Source organism: Puma concolor, chromosome E3, assembly GCF_028749965.1.
Source record: "Puma concolor isolate L17-30 chromosome E3, mPumCon1.1.hap2, whole genome shotgun sequence".
NCBI lineage: Eukaryota > Metazoa > Chordata > Mammalia > Carnivora > Felidae > Puma > Puma concolor.
The window spans coordinates 9,978,238-9,996,636 of record NC_141682.1 but is presented as its reverse complement, the minus strand read 5'-3'; the positions used below and the strand labels follow the sequence as shown (position 1 = coordinate 9,996,636).

The window sequence follows — 18,399 nt, the reverse complement described above, 5'->3', positions numbered from 1 at the left end:
GCTTGAACCCATGAACCATGAGATCATGACCTGAGCTGAAGTCGGTCGCTTAATCAACTGAGCAACCCAGGCGTCCCAAGACCTTGACGTTTTTGAAGAACCGCTAGTCCGTTATTTTGTAGAACATCCCTCACTGGCTTTGTCTGATGTTTCTCATGATAAGATTGGGGCTACGCACTTTTAGCAAGAAAACCACTCGGGTGATGTGCCCAGTTCAGCGTATCTGTCAGGAGCCATTCATTTTCACATACCCGTTTCTTGGGTTTCTCTGGATACTCAAGGCAGCCCCATGAGACAGGTATTATTATCCCCGTTACACAGATGGGAATATTGAGGCAAAGAAATTAAGGCATTTGCCTGAGGTCACTGGGGTGATAAGCAGCAGAGACAGGATTTGCACCCAGTTCTTTCTAGTACACGCCAAGCTGCCATTTCACTTCTTTCCAATTCAAACTCATTCATATGACCTTGACTGATCGGAAGAAATTGGACTTGAATGGTTAACCTAATTATTCCTAGTCTTACAGATAGGATTCTAAAACCGATGACTCCTAACAGCTAACATATATTGAGCGCCTACTATTTGCCGGGCATAAGGCTTCATGTTTCATCCCTAAAGTATCTTGCTCAAAACCCTGCCACAACACAGTGGAGTTGGTGCTGCAGGGGCCTGATCCCTTATCCCAAACTTCTGGGGTCATGTGTGTCTGGGGAGTTAGAACTTCAGGGTTTGGGCAACACCCTCTGATCAAACGAGGTCATCTTTTTTTTTTTTTTAATTTTTTTTTCAACGTTTATTTATTTTTGGGACAGAGAGAGACAGAGCATGAACGGGCGAGGGGCAGAGAGAGAGGGAGACACAGAATCGGAAACAGGCTCCAGGCTCCAAGCCATCAGCCCAGAGCCCGACGCGGGTCTCGAACTCACGGACCGCGAGATCGTGACCTGGCTGAAGTCGGATGCTTAACCGACTGCGCCACCCAGGCGCCCCAAAACGAGGTCATCTTTGCAGCATATCGTAGGACCTTCCATTCTAAGACGGGCACATAACAAAGTCTACAAACAGGCCCAGACAAGTACAGGTCGGGTACCACACTCTGAAATAAACCTGTAGTCTTCCAGACCTTCGGGATCTCAGAACTGCAGACAAGGAATTGTGGGCCTGTACTATTACATAAAGTCATTTGCAAATGAGGAGGCAGAGGCTGGGAGGGTCTCAGGGCCACTCATTACCCAGCCTGCCCCTCACTCTGAGGCCTAAGGCAGAATAGTAGCTGAGAATTTACCCCAGGCATTTAAGACTCTCTCCTACCAATGGGTTTTATTTCCCATTTCCCATGAGAAAAGACATTCTGAATACGTTCAATGGCACGGAGACTAAATAGAAAGAAACCCCAGGCTCTGAGCCGTCCCCTGAGCAGGGTGTGAAGGAGATGACCACACCGTCACCAGTCACCATCATCGCTATGACAGTTACTGTTTTTCTAAGGCATTAGAGGAAACTTTTTCTTTCCATAAAAATATCATTAGTGTCACCAGATCAGTCTTGTCCAATCAGCCCCAAGTTCTGCTTCCAATGAGGCCCCCAAAGGGGTCTGTGAGGTCCAGGTCTTTCCCTATGACATAAGGATACCCTTAATTGCTCAGACTTTCCTTCCTAAAAAGTCACGGCTAAGTCATCTGTGAGTTGATCCAGACTCCTTACGGCCCTATACGGTTTGGCTGACTTTGCCTCTCGAGTTAGGTGGGCCTTAATCCCCACTGTGCACAGGGAGGCACCCCTTCACTTGCCCTATAATTACTTTCCAGTTAGAGGTTTGGGAAGAAAGTTCCAGACAGCAACAATCATCGCTGGTTGACGTCACCTTCGCGATTGCTGACTTCCCTCCAACCTCCTGCTCATTCGCCTTCTCACTTGACCTAGGATGGGGAAACCGAGGCAACCCCCACCATAATGAGTAAGTGGAGATTTGCATATTAAGGGAGAGCTGTGGATGAATCAGTGGTAAGCACACAGAACCCCAAGCAAGCAAATGAAAACAATTCATTAGTCTGGGAATAACAAAAACTTAGGCAGGAAAGGAAAAGACACCACATATACTCAGCTGCTCCTGGCATTTCCAGGGTCGTGATAAAGTTGACACTGAATAGAGAGTTAAAACTCTAGCGGCACAGAGGAGGAAAAGTGTCCTGGGGATGGGGGGAGCATATATGCGGATGAAAGCTAGATCTTTATCTTCCAGAATGGCAGGTTCACAATAATGGCTATAATGAGGTTCACAATAATGGCTATGACGAAAGCAGTTTCAAGGATTAAAAGTGGTGTGCTTCTGGGAAGCAGGAAATAGTTGGGGAGGAGCAAAGTGCTGGACCAGGACATTCCTGGATTGTGGTGACAAGTCTGAGTTGCTATCTGACCCTTGAAACTGTGTACATGCAGACCTTCAACGGAAATAAAATCACACAACTGGTCACAGGCAGAGCCGCGACCCAAACACCAGTGTTCTGCCCTCCTGTCTGTGCCTTCGCTTCGGACTTTGTCTTTCCAGACTAGACAATTCCTTCTGCATGCCCTCTGTCATCTTAGCCGACATTTGAGCCAGCCCTGGGACTCAGGACCAGAAAGACAGATTCCTCCAAGCACGCCATCCCTCCCCAGGTCCGGTGCAAAGGCGGGCCAATGTGTGGGGGGGTCATGGTCCAAGCAATCGCCTCCTGAGATCTCCTGGTAACTCTTCCTGTGGTTCTGTGCCCACCCTTGAAAATGTGGGATTTCCTCATCTAGGTGACCCTCAACTCAGGCGTCCTCGGGCAGCAGACCAACAAGGAAGCCAAGATCCATTCATTTACTTATCTCACAGCCATGAGCCTACCCCGTGCCCAGTAGTACACTAGTCCCCCAAATTTAGATGTGCTTAAGTACTAGTAAGAGAATCATAATATCAGCTGATACTTCTTCTTTTTTTTTTTTTTAACTTTATTTATTTTGAGAGAGAGAGAGAAAGCATAAGCAGGGGAGGGACAGAGAGAGAGAGGGAGACAGAATTCCAAGCAGCCTCTGCACAGTCAGCACAGAGCCTGATGAGGGGCTCGAACTCACGAACCACGAGGTCATGACCTGAGCCGAAGTCAGACGCTTAACTGATTGAGTCACCCAAGCACCCCACGAGCTGAAACATCTGAGTGCTCGCTATATGGATGGCAATGCACTGAGCGTTTTCTTTGCATTATGTCATTTAATGCTTTCAACCGCCTGTGAGGTAGGTATTTTCATTACCGTAGATGCTATTCCCATGGCTCTCTGCTTAACTGAGTCAGATCAAGCTATGCCCACCAGCGTCTCTGTAAAGCAGCCTGCCTGGAACCCATGGCAGGTGACCCGCCGGACCTAAAGCCCATGCTCCTAACCTTTACAGAGTCTTGGGGCACAACCTGGACCCAGACACAAGGCTGGGTCTGCCTCAAATCTGGGCAAGGATTTGCAGAATGGACCCTAGGTGAGTTGAAGTTTCTTTTCTAATCCTCACTTTCCTCTGGGAAACTGGACTGGATCAGAGGCCACACCTCAGAAAATGGGAGGCACCAGGGAGGGAAGGTCAACGCGTGAAGCAGGCTGGCAGAAGACAAAATGGCACCCTTTTGGACACCCTGCGTGGCCTTTGAGTCAGCATCAAAGAGCTTTTCTGGAAAATCATTTTTGTCATGTGCTACCACCTTGGCCTAACGGACTAACCCCGGGAAGCCCAAGATCAGAAGTTGCTCCCGGAGTTTTGCAGTGCTCAGACTACGCAGATGTACCTGGTGGTCCTACAGAAGACTGTGCTTGGGCAGAAGTGACCAACTGCAAAAGACTTCTCACTAGGTAATTTTCCTGTGTGAGTGACTTTGGAAGGCCAGTTCTTGGTGGGCGGGGAGGCACAAGACCATCTCTGACCAATGCAGAAGAAGTTACCCATAGAAGTTAAGTGCAGCCAGGGCTACAGAGGAAGGTCTCACAGAGAAGGAAAGCCAAACAGAATTCCGTGTTCGAAGCTGAGAAACGGGACAGCAAAACTGGAATAACAAGGGCCAGGTGTTGTCAAAAGACAGTCAACTCTCACAGGGCTGCTGCTTTAGTCAATAACTGTGCTTTCACAGAATCACCAAGTCTCTCAACCTTCAGAGTGATCTCAGCCAATCCCCCTCATTTCACGACTGTGACTGAAGACCTGTATGTAGGAGGTAGGGACCATGATGGAGCAGGGGGAACCACAGCCAGGAGAAGCAAGACTTCCTGATTCTTTTCTTTTTTTAAGTTGATTTATTTTGAGAAAGAGAGAGACAGAAAGTGAATGTGGGCAGAGACAGAGGGAGGGAGAGAGAATCCCAAGCAGGCTCCGCACTATCAGCACAGATGCCCCACACAGAGCTCGAACTCACAAACTACGAGATCATGACCTGAGCTGAAATCAAGAGTCGGACATTTAACCGACTGAGCCACCCAGGCGCCCCCCCCTTTTTTAAAGATTTTATTTTTAAGCAATCTCTACACCCAACATGGGGCTCGAACTCACAACCCAGAGATCAAGCGTTCATGCTCTGCCGACTGAGCCAGCCAGGTGCCCTGAGGGTTCCCAATTCTTAATTCAGTGTTAAGGGAGCTCCTGGCTGCCAGGACTACCCAGGCACACTCCAGCCCACCCTGGTGACCCTGAAGAAGGACCAGCACACTGCAGGGCCACCCCGAGGGAAGCTGTTCATTTATCACCACCTCTGATTCCTGACCACAAGTCAGCTCTCTTTCGAGCAAAGACGTCATCATGATCGTAGAGAAAACAAAGGGATTTCTCGCCCGCCTTTTTTAATAGACAGCACAGGGCTTGATCAAGAAAAAGAAAAAAGTAAGGTTAAGTAAATTATATCTGTGACCCTCACACTTGGAATTGCACCAAAGGACCCCATGGCGCAGCAGGAAAGAATGTCTGAACGGCTGCTGAATTGTTTTCCCAGTATAAGATTTCTGTGAATAGGCACCAAGTGTGGAAACGCAATGTTTTATCTATGGCCACAATAAGCACAGATGAAATAACAAGTGTCCCTCCGGGTTTAAAAAGGGTGGCCTGTCTGTGCAGCGAGGCAAGGGCTCCATGAGGTTTGTTGTCCCAGAGCGTGAGTTACCTGTTATCATCCCGTATCAGCTTCTTATCGCCAAAGTAACAAATTACCACCAATTTAGAAGCTTAAAACAATGCCCGTTTATCAGCTCTCGGTCCTGCGGGTCAGAAGGCTAACTCGGTTTCACTGGGCTAAATTCAAGGTGCTGGTGCAGCTGCGTTCCTTACTGGGAAAAGTTCAGATTACTCTCCCTATCTTAAGGTCCTTAATTACATCTGCAAAGGCCCTTTTCGCCACGTGAATGTGGGGGGAGGGGGGCGTATATTGTGTTGCCTACCACATCCTTGTCATCCCACCTGTGGGACACACTTCGGGAATACTGGCTCCCAGCACACCGACTCTTGCAGGCACAAGCCTCTTTCTGGAAAGCGTCCCTCCCACTGAATCCTCCGCTCCTAAAGCAGGCTCTCCTCTCCCCCCCACCGTAGCCAAACCTACAGCTTCAGTCCAATGTGACAGAGACCACGTACATTCACCCCAGCATGGGGCACCTGCCTTGGAATGGGATCTGGGCCCTAATCCATTTTCGGTTAGAGCAACAATCAAATACAGTCAGGTCCTCAATACGCGTCATGAGTTCACTCAGCAAACATTTGTTGAGGGCCTGCGGGGCCCTGAGCATCATGCTTGGGGTGGGGGCTGCAAAGAAGGCTAAGCTACAGGGAAACTCACAGTCCATCACGGACGGTCATCCAGATCAACACGTTGACACAGAAACACGCAGAAATACCATCACGTAGATGTGCCCAGAAGAGTGGTGGAGGAACTTCCCAGAGAGGGGGCCATCGGACGTGGGACTTCAAGAATGAGGAATGTGGCCAAGTGGAAAAAGTGGGAGCGACATTCCAGGCCAAAAAGAATGGTGTGCCACCTGGAGACACACAGAGGCGTGAAGCAGTGGGCTGCTGGGATAGAGTAGGGCTGGGGGGGGGGGGTGTGGGGCGCAAAGTTTGGCTCTGTGCAATGCCCATATGCTTGAGTTTCAGCTTAGAGTGACAAAGAGGCTTTTAAAACGTGGAGTTATAGGGGCGCTGGGTGGCTCAGTCAGTTGAGTGTTCGACTTTGGCTCAGGGCATGATCTCGCGGTTCGCGAGTTTGAGCCCCACGCTGGACTTGCTGCTGTCAGCCTGTCAGCGCAGAGCCCATTTTGGATCCTCTGTCCCCCTCGCTCTGCCCCTCCCCGGCTTACGCTCTCCCCAAAATAAATAAATATTAAAAAAAAAAATTAAAACGTGGAGTGATACAAGCAGGTATGCCTTTTAAAACAGAACTCGTTAAGACAGCCAAAGGGAGGGTAGATCTCACGAGGGGCGACGCTGGGTGGCAGGAAGGCCAGCTGGGCTGTGCAAGACGTAGCCCAGGCTCCAGAAAAAGGTCTGAGCTAAGGCAGAAGCAGCGGGTGGCAAAGCAGGAGCGATATGGACAACAATCGAGGAGTCAAGAAGACACAACTGGACTCCATGCCTAGCCGCAGGGGCGCAGAATGCGGGGAGGTCAAAATGGCCGCAAGAATTTCAGCTTCAAGGGTCAGGGATGGTTTATAAACTGGGATTCTCTAGGACTGAGAACAAAGGACCGTGAGCCAGTTTGTGGCAGGAGACAAAGTTCGGGTCTAGGTGTGTTGGGGTAGTTTTGTTTTTTATCAGCAGTAATGGGCTGAAGGCTGTACAGGGAGGTCCCTTCCTGCAATAAGAATCTCAAGAAAACAGGGCACCTCAAGTCACTTCCAAGCATGAGTCAGGGAGCTGACGTTCAAGAGGAAGTCCCTGAGAACCACCCAGAGTTACGTCAGACAGCTGGTCTCTTCAGGGGCCCTGGCTCTTGCTGGCTCCAGTCGTGCTCCCGTGAACCCAGAGTCAGGGTATACTTCTTAGGGTTCACAGTTCAGAACTGGGACCAAAAATGGCTGACATTCATCAGGGCTTCATTCAAAATATTTCATCCTTCATTCTATGGACCCTTATCAAGAGTCACTCAGGGCCAGATGCTGGGTCAGGAGCCTGAGGCTTCAAAGATGAATAAGGTTCTCAACACAGAGTCTTGGCATGCCTACCAGGTGCCAGGCCCAGAGAGGTAGAGTCCTGGGCTGACCTGTTACTTCAAGGGAAGTTGCCCTGCATCTTGCTCAGAGGCAAAACCACACAGCTCATGCCTGTCAATCTCTTTCTGAAGGATCATGGAAAATGGGAGGGAAGAATATAGCATCGGTCAAGACGGACCCAAGAAAAACCAGAGAAAGCATTAGTTTCCAGATCAATATGGCAGAAGGGCCACATGACAGGCAGTAAGACGTAATCACACACACACACACACACACACACACACACCAACAACTGTCTAAACTAAGAACTGTCATTGTCATTGTGGGTTGGCCCCAGGGACCATGCAGCAGGACAGGGACCTCACAGAACCACTGTTAGAAGGTCAGCATTTCGGCCATGTTCCCTCAAGACATCCCCCAAGCTCCCAGGTTCTCACACATTGCTCGTCAAGCAAGACTCGATCTACATCTGTGGAGCACAAGCTAAGCGTGGGGTCATGTCTTCCACAAGTCCGCCACCCAGATCTTTTTTTTTTAACTAGTTTTACTGTTATTTTTTTAAGTTTGTTTATTTATTTTGAGAGAGAACAAGCTGGAGAGGGGCAGAGAGGCCGTGGGGCGGGAGGGACAGAAAATCTGAAGTGGGCTCCACTCTGACAGCAGAGAGCCCAATGCGCGGCTTGAACTCACGAACCATGAGATCATGACCTGAACCGAAGTCAGACGCTTAGGCAACTGAGCCACCCAGGTGCCCCCCCCCACCCCAGATCTTTGCTTTTATTCAAATATGCTTCTTTTGAGCCTAGACCACACTTTCTTCTCTCATTCTCTCCCTTGAGAACTTTTCATCACCTGATTTATTTTGTACTTCACGGACCTCCTGAGCCTTAGCCAGTGTGTAATTCCCTCTGCGAGACATGGAGTGACTCACTGAAAGACGAGGGAGGACCTGAGGGCCCGTCTGCCGCTGCAGACACAAGACACAAATGAATGGAAGCCGAGGGCAACACGCTCAGTGCGGTCTAATGATAAGTCTCAACTTCACAACTACCTGTTACAGCGGGGCATGGAACATGATGCTTGGATATTTGTGTGTCTTCAGTCAAAAGCTGCATCAGAAGGCTTTTCACAGGGGAGGGGCGCCTGGGTGGTTGAGTTGGTTAAGCACCTGACTCCTATTTTCGGCTCAGGTCATGATCTTGTGGTTTGTGGGATCGAGCCCCGTGTTGGGCTCTGCACTAACAGCACAGGCTGCTTTGGGTTCTCTCTCTGCCCCTCCCCTGCTCATGCTCTCTCTCTCTCAAAATAAATAAATAAACATTAAAAAAAAAAAAAAAAGAAGGGTTTGGGGTGCCTGGGTGGCTCGGTCAGTTAAGCGTCCAACTTCAGCTCAGGTCATGATATCACAGTTGGTGGGTTTGAGCCCTGTGTTGGGCTCTGTGCCGACAGCTCAAAGCCTGGAGCCTGCTTCAGATTCTGCGTCTCCCTCTCTCTCTGCCCCTCCCATGCCCATGATCTGTCTCTGTCTCTGTCTCTAATAAATAAACATTAAAAATTAAAAAAAAAAAAAGAAGGGTTTTCACAGGGGAAGCTATATTTGGGGGAGACCTCAAACGGTGGGTGGGCATGTAAGTGGTAAGTTCTTGGCCTTCTCAAGACACTGTCTCTTACTCCCTGGAAGGAGGTTTTTTTTTAACCTTCTGTATTTTGAAATATAACATAGAGAAAAAGTGCACAAAATAAAATGTACAGCTTAATAAATTATCATAAACTACTACACAGACCAATCAACAGATTGATGGCAGGACCTCAGCCACTCTCCTTGTACATCTTCCCAATCACTAACCTCCCTTGCATCCAAGGACAATATTTATCTGGCCTTTTATGGTGATCGTCCGCCCCCCTATTTCCCCTTATTTCTTTACTGCTTTACCGTCGAAGCAGCAGACTTAATACCAGTTTAGCTTTGCCTGTTTTGTGAACTTGATACAAATGGAAGCATACAGAAGGTGTCCTTTTGGCTCTGCCTTTTTTTTTTTTCCATTCACCATTCTGTGTGTAAGATTCATCCACGTTGTTGAACGTAACTCCAGCTTCTTCATTCTCCGTGTTGTGCAGTATCCCGAGGAGAGACCATATCACGATTCAGTCAGTGATCCATCGACTGTTAAGGACTTTTGGATTATTTCTAGTCTGGAGCTGGTGCAAAAGGTGGTTATGAATATGCTTCCAGAGATCTTTTGGGGCACGTGTGTGCACTGCTGTTGGATATACAGCTAACAGGAAAAGTGCTGGCCTCTTGAGTCTGTACATCCTTAATTTTAGGATAACACCAGGCTGCTACCCAACGCGGTTGCACAAACATGCAGCCCCGTCAGCAATGCACGAGCGTTTCCATTGCTCTGCACCCTTGCCAATGCTCGGCACCGTCAGTGTTTCTTTTTTTTTCCATTTTTATTTCAGCCATGTTGATGGGTACATAGTGGTTTCTCATTGCAATTAAAAAAAATTTTTTTTAACATTTATTTATTTTTGAGAGACCGAGAGAGACAGAGTGCAAGTGGGGAAGGGGCAGAGAGAGAGGGAGACACAGAATCCGCAGCAGGCTCCGAGTTCTGAGCTGTCAGCACAGAGCCCGACGCGGGGCTGGAACTCATAAACTGTGAGATCATGACCTGAGCCGAAGTAGGATGGATGCTTAACCGACTGAACCACCCAGGTGCCCCTCATTGCAATTTTAATTTGCATTTCCTTGATTACTAATGAGGTTGCACGTTTTCATATGTTTATCGGCCATTCATTCTCTTTTGTGAAGTTCTTCCTGCCTATTTTTCATTTAGGCGGTCCTTTGATCTCTTTTCGGATTTTTTTTTTTTTTTACACATTCTGGAAACAGGCCCTCTGATAGTTATGTGTGTTGCAAAAATCTTCTGGGAGGAATTTCAGAAGTCCAAATAAATCAATTGGAAAAGACTTAGAGAGAAAAAAAAAATCTGTCATTTTTCTAAGTTACCAGCCCCAGACCAGGCTTCAGCTTTAAAGGGAGATCTAGAAAAAGCACAATTTGAGATAAGACCCACCAGGTTCAAGCGTCTGCGAGCCCATTTCCTGAGTGCTCTCGGGCAAGTCACTTAAGCTCTCTGAGCCTCAGTGACCACACTTGAGAACGGCCCACTATTTGTCACATGGCTGTTCTGTGGCTGAAGGGAGGTTATGTGCAAATGTGCTTTATAAACTGCCTATCAGTTAAAATCAGAAGCAATCGGCCACACTGGCTTCCTGAACGGCCCCAACCAGCTTCCCGAGAGCTGTCTTGTAGCGCTAACAGAGGCGGCAGCAGCAACCTTTCAGATCCAAGAAAATCCCCATTCTCCCTTCCACCGTCTCAGCCAGAGGACACCTTCAATCCCCGTCCCTCTGCCCGCACTGTGTCAGACTGGACTGCCCACGAGCCAGGAACAGGGCTCCTCCCCGCCTGCCCGGGCAGGAAAACAGGAAGCAGCCCCCACCCTGCCAGGAGGTGGGGCTGACAAGCTCCCTTTCCTAGGTGGGCACCTCTCCAGGCCATCAACCCTCTGGATGCGGGAGAAGCACTGGCCGCTGGCCCACCGCCCTGCCACCCCCCACCCGGGTCTGCTCCGTACTTTGTCCCAAGGTGTGGAGTGAGTGGGCCGGTGGACAAGGGGTGTAGAACAGTCCTCCTCGGTGCCTTGCTGACATGCCAGGCAAGGAGCCCTTTCAGTGCCCAAGTGGGGCGGGGACTCAGCTCTCCGGCCACGTGGGTGCTCCTCATCCCATTCTAAGCAAGGTTCAGCCCCATCCTTTCATGCGCCCCAGTCTACATACAGGGGGGGATGTGGAAGCTTCTCAAGGGAGCAGCCTAGAGCTCCGATCAAGCGCGGGTCCCTATTCCTCAGGGTGGAAACCCGCTTACAGGAATTTTATTAGCCCAAATGGTTGAGAGCTGGAAATCTTGCCCGGCCTCCCCAGTTTGAGCGGAGAAATTCAGTAGCAGGGCCAGATTTGCTCACTCCCCAGGGAGCACTCTCACGTTATTCCGCACTCGTGTGCACATCCCTTACTCCAGCAGCAGTACGCAGGCCACTGCCATCAGGTGCCTGGGACACACTAGGCCAGTTTCTCTCCCTTCCCCGTAATACCTTCTAGCTCAGAATGGCCCCACCCGAAGCAGAAAGAAACCTTGGGAAGTCCAAGCCCGTGTTCTGGGAATGTTTATAAAGTGTTCGGAACTCAACGGAAATCCAAATCATCGACCGTGAGCCCTAATCCCATCTCTAGACTCTGCAGGCTCTCTCCTAAAAGGATACCCTGGGCGCACCAGCCTGGCACACAGGGCAGTCACTTAGTAAGAGTTAATCATTGGAGAAATCAAAGGAGACAGAGGGAGAGTCTCCAAAATGTGCAAAGGGAAAGTACTCTGCAAGCAGAGGCCTGCCTGTAGCACCCAGGCTCCCAGTAGATCCTCCAACTGTTTTACATCCACACATTTGGCAAACAGGCCCAGCGCCTGCCTCCTGCAAGGGCTCGCTCAGCACGGAGAGCCAGACCCTGCCCCCAAGAGCTTACAGTCTGGGAGAGAAGCCACGGTGTGACCTGGGTGAATGGGACAGACAGACGGTAGCTACGGGCCCCTGCTTGCTGGAATACCTGATCTGGCTGGAGGAGACTGCAGTGGCGGTCTAGTGGAGGGATGCGGTGTTAAGGCCCGGAAGAGAGAGGCACCAGGGACCCTCAGGTGCCCCGTCATGCAGGGCTTCTTGGGACCCAGCAAAGGTTCTTGAAAAAAGGGGGTTACAGAAGCCAGTGTTGGGCTTTAGAGACAACCCGTCTGGCCCCAGGCTATTTGGGAAGCAGAAAGGAGGGGATTACACCAACACTGGCAAGAGGTACTAAGGGCAGGAACAGTGCAGAGCAGAGCAGTGGACAAGAGAAACATCACAGAACACAGTGTGGCTGTGAGGAAACAGGAAAGGGAGGACTCACAGTGGAGGCCAAGGAGCTGAAGGGGACCAGCGAGGACCAGACACTGGCATTCAGAGGCTGGGGAGGCCCAAAGTTGAGTCTGGAGCATGTGTGGTTTATGTAGGGACAAACGTCCAATGGGAAGTGGTCACACAGGCCAAGAACTCAGGAGGTGGCGTCACAGGAAGTAAGAAAAGAAACTATCAGAGTTGCTGAGCACAGAGGAAGTGGACAGAAGGTGAAAGAGAAGTGGGGTGAGGTTAGCACTTTGGGGACCCAACTGTTAGGGGGAGAAAGAGAGCTGAGGGGGCTAGGCTGTGACTCCAGGGTGACAATCAAGCACAATCCGGGGCTGGTTTTCCTGAGTTTGGGTCCCGACTCTGACCCTGACTTCAGAACCTTGGGCTGGTTACTGACATGTCTAAGCCTTGATTTCCTCATCTGTAAAATAGGGATAATTTGTAAATTCCTTCCAAGAACTGGGAGCAGGTGTGGCTCGTAAAGGCCTTTACCATGTGCACACAGCAAATGCTATAAATGTTGGCTATTCTCATTATCATCAATGGGAGGAAACCAAAGTACAGAACCACAAGTTCAAAGAAAGCTCTTAGCATCCTCTCTACCTTTCCAATACCAACTAAGAGAGCAAGCAGGGGACAGGAGGGGGACAGCACCTTTTATGTTAGAAACCATTCCTGTGCAGCCAGAGTCAAGAAGCCCTGATCCCTCGGGGCGCCTGGGTGGTTCAGTGGGTTGAGCGTCTGACTTCGGCTCAGGTCATGATCTCACAGTTTGTGGGTTTGAGCCCCATGTTGGGCTCTGTGCTGACAGCTGGGAGACTGGCGTCTGCTTCGGATTCTGTGTCTCCCTCTCTCTCTGCCCCTTCCCCTGCTCACGCTGTCTCTCTTAAAAATAAATAGTCATTAAAAAATTTTTTTTAAAAAGAAGCCCTGATCCCTCTGCTCAAACCCCAAAATTTTCGAGCAGGTGAATCAAAGCCAGAGCTGAAGATCATGAGCAAAATGGTAGAAACACCCCCTGACGTTTTGGTCATCAGATTTCAGAACCCTGGCTTCTTGGTTTACTCACTGCGTGACCTTGGACAAGTCACTTGGCCTCTCTGAGCCTGACCTATTAAATAGAATAATGGCTATAAATCACTCAGCATGTTTCTAGTGCCCACCAGGCCCTCAATAAATATTTGTTTCTGTCTCTTCCTCTCGAGAACCCGAGTTTCCTGGCTCTTTCCAGCTCACGGTTGGTTGGGATCCTGTTACTCTGTGGCGGGCTCCACCAGAAGAGATTGTGACCAAAGGCTCTGTGTTTCCAGAGCCCCAACGCCTCCTCTGACCTTAGCAATCACCAACCATAGAGCAGAGGTGCTCAAATTTCAGGGTGCCCAGGGCTACCCAGGGCTCTGGCTGAAATGCAAGCTCTCATTCAGTAGGTGATGCTGGTGCTGTAAGTCCTCTGTGTAGAAGAGCCCCACAGTAGCTGGTCCACCTCTCTGCTGACTCATGAGCTCCCTCAGGCTGGTCTCTTTATCTTACCCATCTCTGTGTCCCCTCCACGCTCTCTGCTCACTAAATGGATGGTGAAAACATAAACCATGGAGAAAACCATTTTCCAGCTAAGCAAATACAGACAGGGAATTTTGTCTATGGGTGCCAGCCCTCCTGGTTCATTCCAGAATTGCCCTCCTTGGCCAACATGAGGACAGCATGGTAGAAGGGGCCTGGGACCTGGAGTCCTGGATCTGAATCTTGCTTTTCAGTCACCAGCGGGTGGCCCTGGGCAAGTTACCAAGCTCTCACCCGTAAGATGAGGGTGTTTAATACCCAACCACAGTAGAGCCCCCAACGATGGCTAAAACGTGCTGTATAAACTGTAAAGTGTTCCAGGCAAGGTATCTTTACCCCAGCAAGTTTTTTGAGGGCAAGAGCCACTTTTCACTCCCCTAGAACCTGAAGGGTGCTTGTGATGGGCTGGATGGGGGACACAGCAAGGATCAGGTTGGAGATGGGGGCTGCGGCAGGTGGGTCTGGGGTCCCCACTCTGGCAGGGATGCTGGCCTAACTAGGAGGAAGGCAGAGAATTCACAGTCCTCTCATGGGCATGGGGCACGGCTCCTGACTGAGGGTGTAGGAGACAAAGGACCAGGAGGGCACTCAGGGGCTGTTAGGAAAAAGCATCAAGTAATTAAAGATGCCACCTGATGCCCACAGCTGAGTTTAACCCAGGCGAGGGCTTCCCTGCTGAGGTTAACCAATCATTTTCTACCCTCACCTACAGCTGGCTCAGCACTGACACAGGCATCTGAGGACACAGGTGAGAGCAAGACACAATCATGGGGCGCCTGGGTGGCTCAGTTGGTTAAGTGTCCAACTCTTGATTTCAGCTCAGGTGATGATCTCACGGTTCACGAGATCGAGCCCTGAGTTGGGCTCGGTCGGCACATAGCCTGCTTGGGATTCTTTCTCTCTCCCTCTCCCTGTACCCCTCCCCAGCTTGCGTGCTCTCTCAAAATAAATAAATAAACTTAAAAAAAAAAAAAAGACACAGTCTTGTCCTCATGAAGCTCCTAGTTTACCGAGGGCAACACAGAGAGTGACAGGACAGGGTAACAGGTGCTACGGGTTGAGAGGCGGGAGTGGCCAATTCTGCTTTTCAGCCACTTAACCTCATCTGCTCTCATCTCCAGACGTGTCCTTTGCCATTCCCCATTTCTAGAATGCCCACCTCCCCTCCTCTCCACCCAGCAAGGACTATCTCATGCTGAATGGCAGTTAGGTCCTGGTGAGGGCTCCCAACCCCTCTCCACACCCACGCCAATCTGCACTTTCCGCATGTGCTCTCGGTAATTATCACATTACCTAGGAACACTTCTGCCCCCCTACTGAAGAGTTAATCACAGCCTGCACCATTACTTAACATTTGTGCTTCCTTCGGTCTCCCCAGATTACAGCAAGAATCACTGAAATTGTGTCCCAAAGTTTACAAAAATGCCTTCACGCCTCTTATTTAATTTAACTCCCACAATACACCTGTAAGGTAAGTATCATCTTTATTTTATAATAAGGAAAACTTAGAAAGGTCTGCCCGAGGTCATATAGCCTAACCAAGTGCCTAGCTATGAAACTCAAACCTCTTACACTCCAATGCCACCGTTCTACCCAGAGGCACTGGGTGCCACTGTTGCCTCAGAGGCAACACAGCGCAGTGGTTAAAGGCTGGGACCACTTCCAGCTGTGTGACCTTGGGCAGGTGACTTAACCTCTCTGTGCTTCAATTTCCTCATGGAAAATGGGGCTGATGCCCACCTCATGGGTCCTTGTTGAGATTAAAGAAGGCAATACAGCAAAGTACTTAGAACAGCGGCAAACACAATAATTAGCTACAATTATCACTACACCTCGGCTGATTCTCATGGTCTCTCAACTCATTAAAAGTATTTTCTAGCTCATTTTTATATCTCATAATACATTGGATACAGTTGAAGTCATTAAACAAAATGAGCTTTTGCAGATTGATTAATGCCAAGTTTTAGGACTGTTCTCTTTTCTTTGCTTTCATACCCCCCCCTTACGGTTTCAGTAATAGAGAATCTCTCTTTTCCTGCCCCAGCCTACCTCCTCACTCTCCCCCCCACCCCCAAAACAAGGCACTCGGTCAGGTGTGGCCAATCGCAAGGGTTCCACATATAAAATACCAGCAAACATTGACCTAGAGTCTCCTTTGTTGGGTGGTCCCTGGATAGCGAGGGGACATGCCAGTCCTGAGTAGAAGGAAGCTTTTGCAAATCTAATTTCCATCACTATAATGGGTCAAAGTTTTACGTGTCTTCCTCTAGTGCTCCAGTTTTTACTGATTTGAGACTCCAGACGGAATGGGTTATCATAAAAGAACACCTATTTCTTTTCCTTTCCCATTAAAAAAAAAGAAGACTATTCACACTGCTTCCTGGAGCAAGAAGCCTCAGGATCAGGCAGCTCGTTGAGGCAGGAACACACACAGTGGACAAGCAGACGGAAAGATTCTTTCCTTCCAAGGGGGCCAGTCCACAGAGCCAGAAACCCAAACCCAGCTGGTCCCTGGGAGGCAGCAGGGAACTGCCATCTCTCCCATCACGCCTGGGGTAGGATGACCCAGGAAGGGGACACTCCCTACTTTACGCCACCCAGACACACGTGCAAAGGGCCAGAGGCAACTGGAAAGAGAAGATGAAGTTCCCAGGGGGTGAAAAGCTTTCTACTTTGCAAGATTCCATACACAGAATACACAGTCAGGTCCTCGCAATCTTTCTATCTAAAACCCCAAAGGCCTTCCTTCACATTGTACTGTGTTTGGCGGTGGGGGTGAGGCAGAACACAGCAGGGGAACCAGCCTCTGGCTGTGGAGGCCCAGCTGGATCTTCAAAGGTTCTATCCTGAGCGGGAGAGTGAAGCACAAATCTGCCCATGCAACTTTGGCACCGGGATTAAAAGAAGTGCTGTGCCCTTTGAAATGGATTTTGCATACAAACGAGTTGATGAACACCAGAAACATGTCCGCTTTATTCAGTCAAATCAATACACCAGGCATTCAAACTCCGAGGTAGAAATGGATTGTGGCTTTTTGTTGATGACACTGGGGAATTTTGGCCCCCAGCCCTGCTCAGGCTGGACAAATAGGGCAGTCTGCCTATTAGCTGTCAGGCACATCTTGGGGGATGAAACCAAAATCCCAAGTCAGGGCTCTGGGCATCACTGGGCAGCTCATCCTGACCAGCAGCGGGCTGTCCGGCCAAAGGCCGGCCCCTGGCCCCTGGCCCCTGGCCGGCCCTCTCCTCCAGCCCCCATTTTCCAAGCTCGGCCACACGTCGCATTTCCTACATTCCTTCTCGCCGCTCAGACCCCTGCAGCCTGGCCCTCGGAGGCCGACAGCTGGGGGTGGCGTGAGCCAAGCAAGAGGCACTAGGAAGGGGGTGCTGGGGTTGGGGGGTGGGGGGAATGTCAGTGCAACCCAGAAGCGATGGAGAGGGGAGGAAAGGGCTCCCCGCTTCTCATCCCAGTCCAGCGCTCCGTTCTCCGCCGCCACACTTGAGTGGCCCCCCAATGCGCTTCCCCTGCTGAGAGGGCACCCCTTCCATTCGGTCCTTCTTCCGTTCCTTCGGCTCTCACCGTCCCTGTGACCCCTGCCCTGCCCCACGGGTCGTGCCAGCTCCTCGGAGCCGCCCTGCCCTTCTCCCCAGGCCAGCTGGGATGCCTCCGGGTCCCCGACCTCCCCAGGATCGCCTCGACCTGAGCACCCAGATGCTCCCTCTCGCGGCCCCCTTGCCCCGTCCTCCCTAGGCCTGAAGACCTCTGCCCCTTTCAAAGCCCCTCCCGGGCACTGCGTCTCTCGGGATGCCCAAGCCACGCATGCCCCAGGGTCCCCCGGTCCTCACCTGAGTCCGCTCGAAGCTCTCCCGTTCGGCCGCCTCGATCCCCGCGCCCACCCCGCGCCGGCTCAGCACCTTGGGCAGCGGGTTGGGCACCTGCTTCATGGAGCTAGCCATCCGGTCCATGTCGCCGCGCGGAGCCGAGTCAGGGGCCCTCGGCCGCCCCGGGATCCCCACGGCGCCGCCCGCCCCGCCCTACCCGCTGGGATCCGGCGCTAACGGGACGGCTTCCGCCTCCTATTGGCTGGGAGTGCTGCTACTCTCCCGCGGCCCCGCCCCACCCAGAGGCTTCCCCGCCCGCCCCCGCCCCCTCTGGAGCCCCACCGCGCGCCCCGCCCCTCTGGAGCTCTCCGGACCGCGAGGCGCGCAGCGACCGGCCCGGACGCCTGTCCGTCACCGGTTCCAGCCGCCCCCGGAGGGGGCGGGGCGGGGGGCGGGGCCCGGGCCGGGGCTGCCCTGACCTGCCCTCGCCCGCCCCTCCCCCGACGCCCGGCGCGCCGCTTTCCCCGCCTGTTCCCCGCGAGCCGCGCTCTCCTCGGCGGCGGGCGCTGCCAGGTTCCCGGCGTGGTGGGCGGGGGTCACGCGGGCTGGAGCGCCGGGCCTCCCGCAGGGAATCCAGGCCGCCTGGGAATAGCCTTGTTTACGCCGCTCGGGCGGGACGGGAGAGCGCGGGATGGACGGGCTCGGCGGCCGCAGCCCGGGGAAGCGCTGCCCCAGGCCAGGTCCCCGCTGGAAGGGCCAGCGTTGGCCAGACCTGGCGGCCGGAGTGGCGGCCCCCACCCTGCTCCCTCTGCTTCCTCCC

The 18,399-nt window shown here is 51.5% G+C and overlaps 1 protein-coding gene across 1 annotated transcript in view; it reads right to left on the bottom strand.

The window, feature by feature from the left end:
* Positions 1-17,791, bottom strand: part of HIP1 (huntingtin interacting protein 1) — a 149,265-nt gene extending 131,474 nt beyond the window's left edge. The window contains exon 1 of the mRNA XM_086691343.1: positions 17,604-17,791. Coding sequence (XP_086547469.1) covers positions 17,604-17,723 — 120 coding nt within the window. The 5' untranslated portion in view covers positions 17,724-17,791. The remainder of the gene's footprint in view (positions 1-17,603) is intronic.
* Positions 17,792-18,399: the final 608 nt, after the last annotated feature.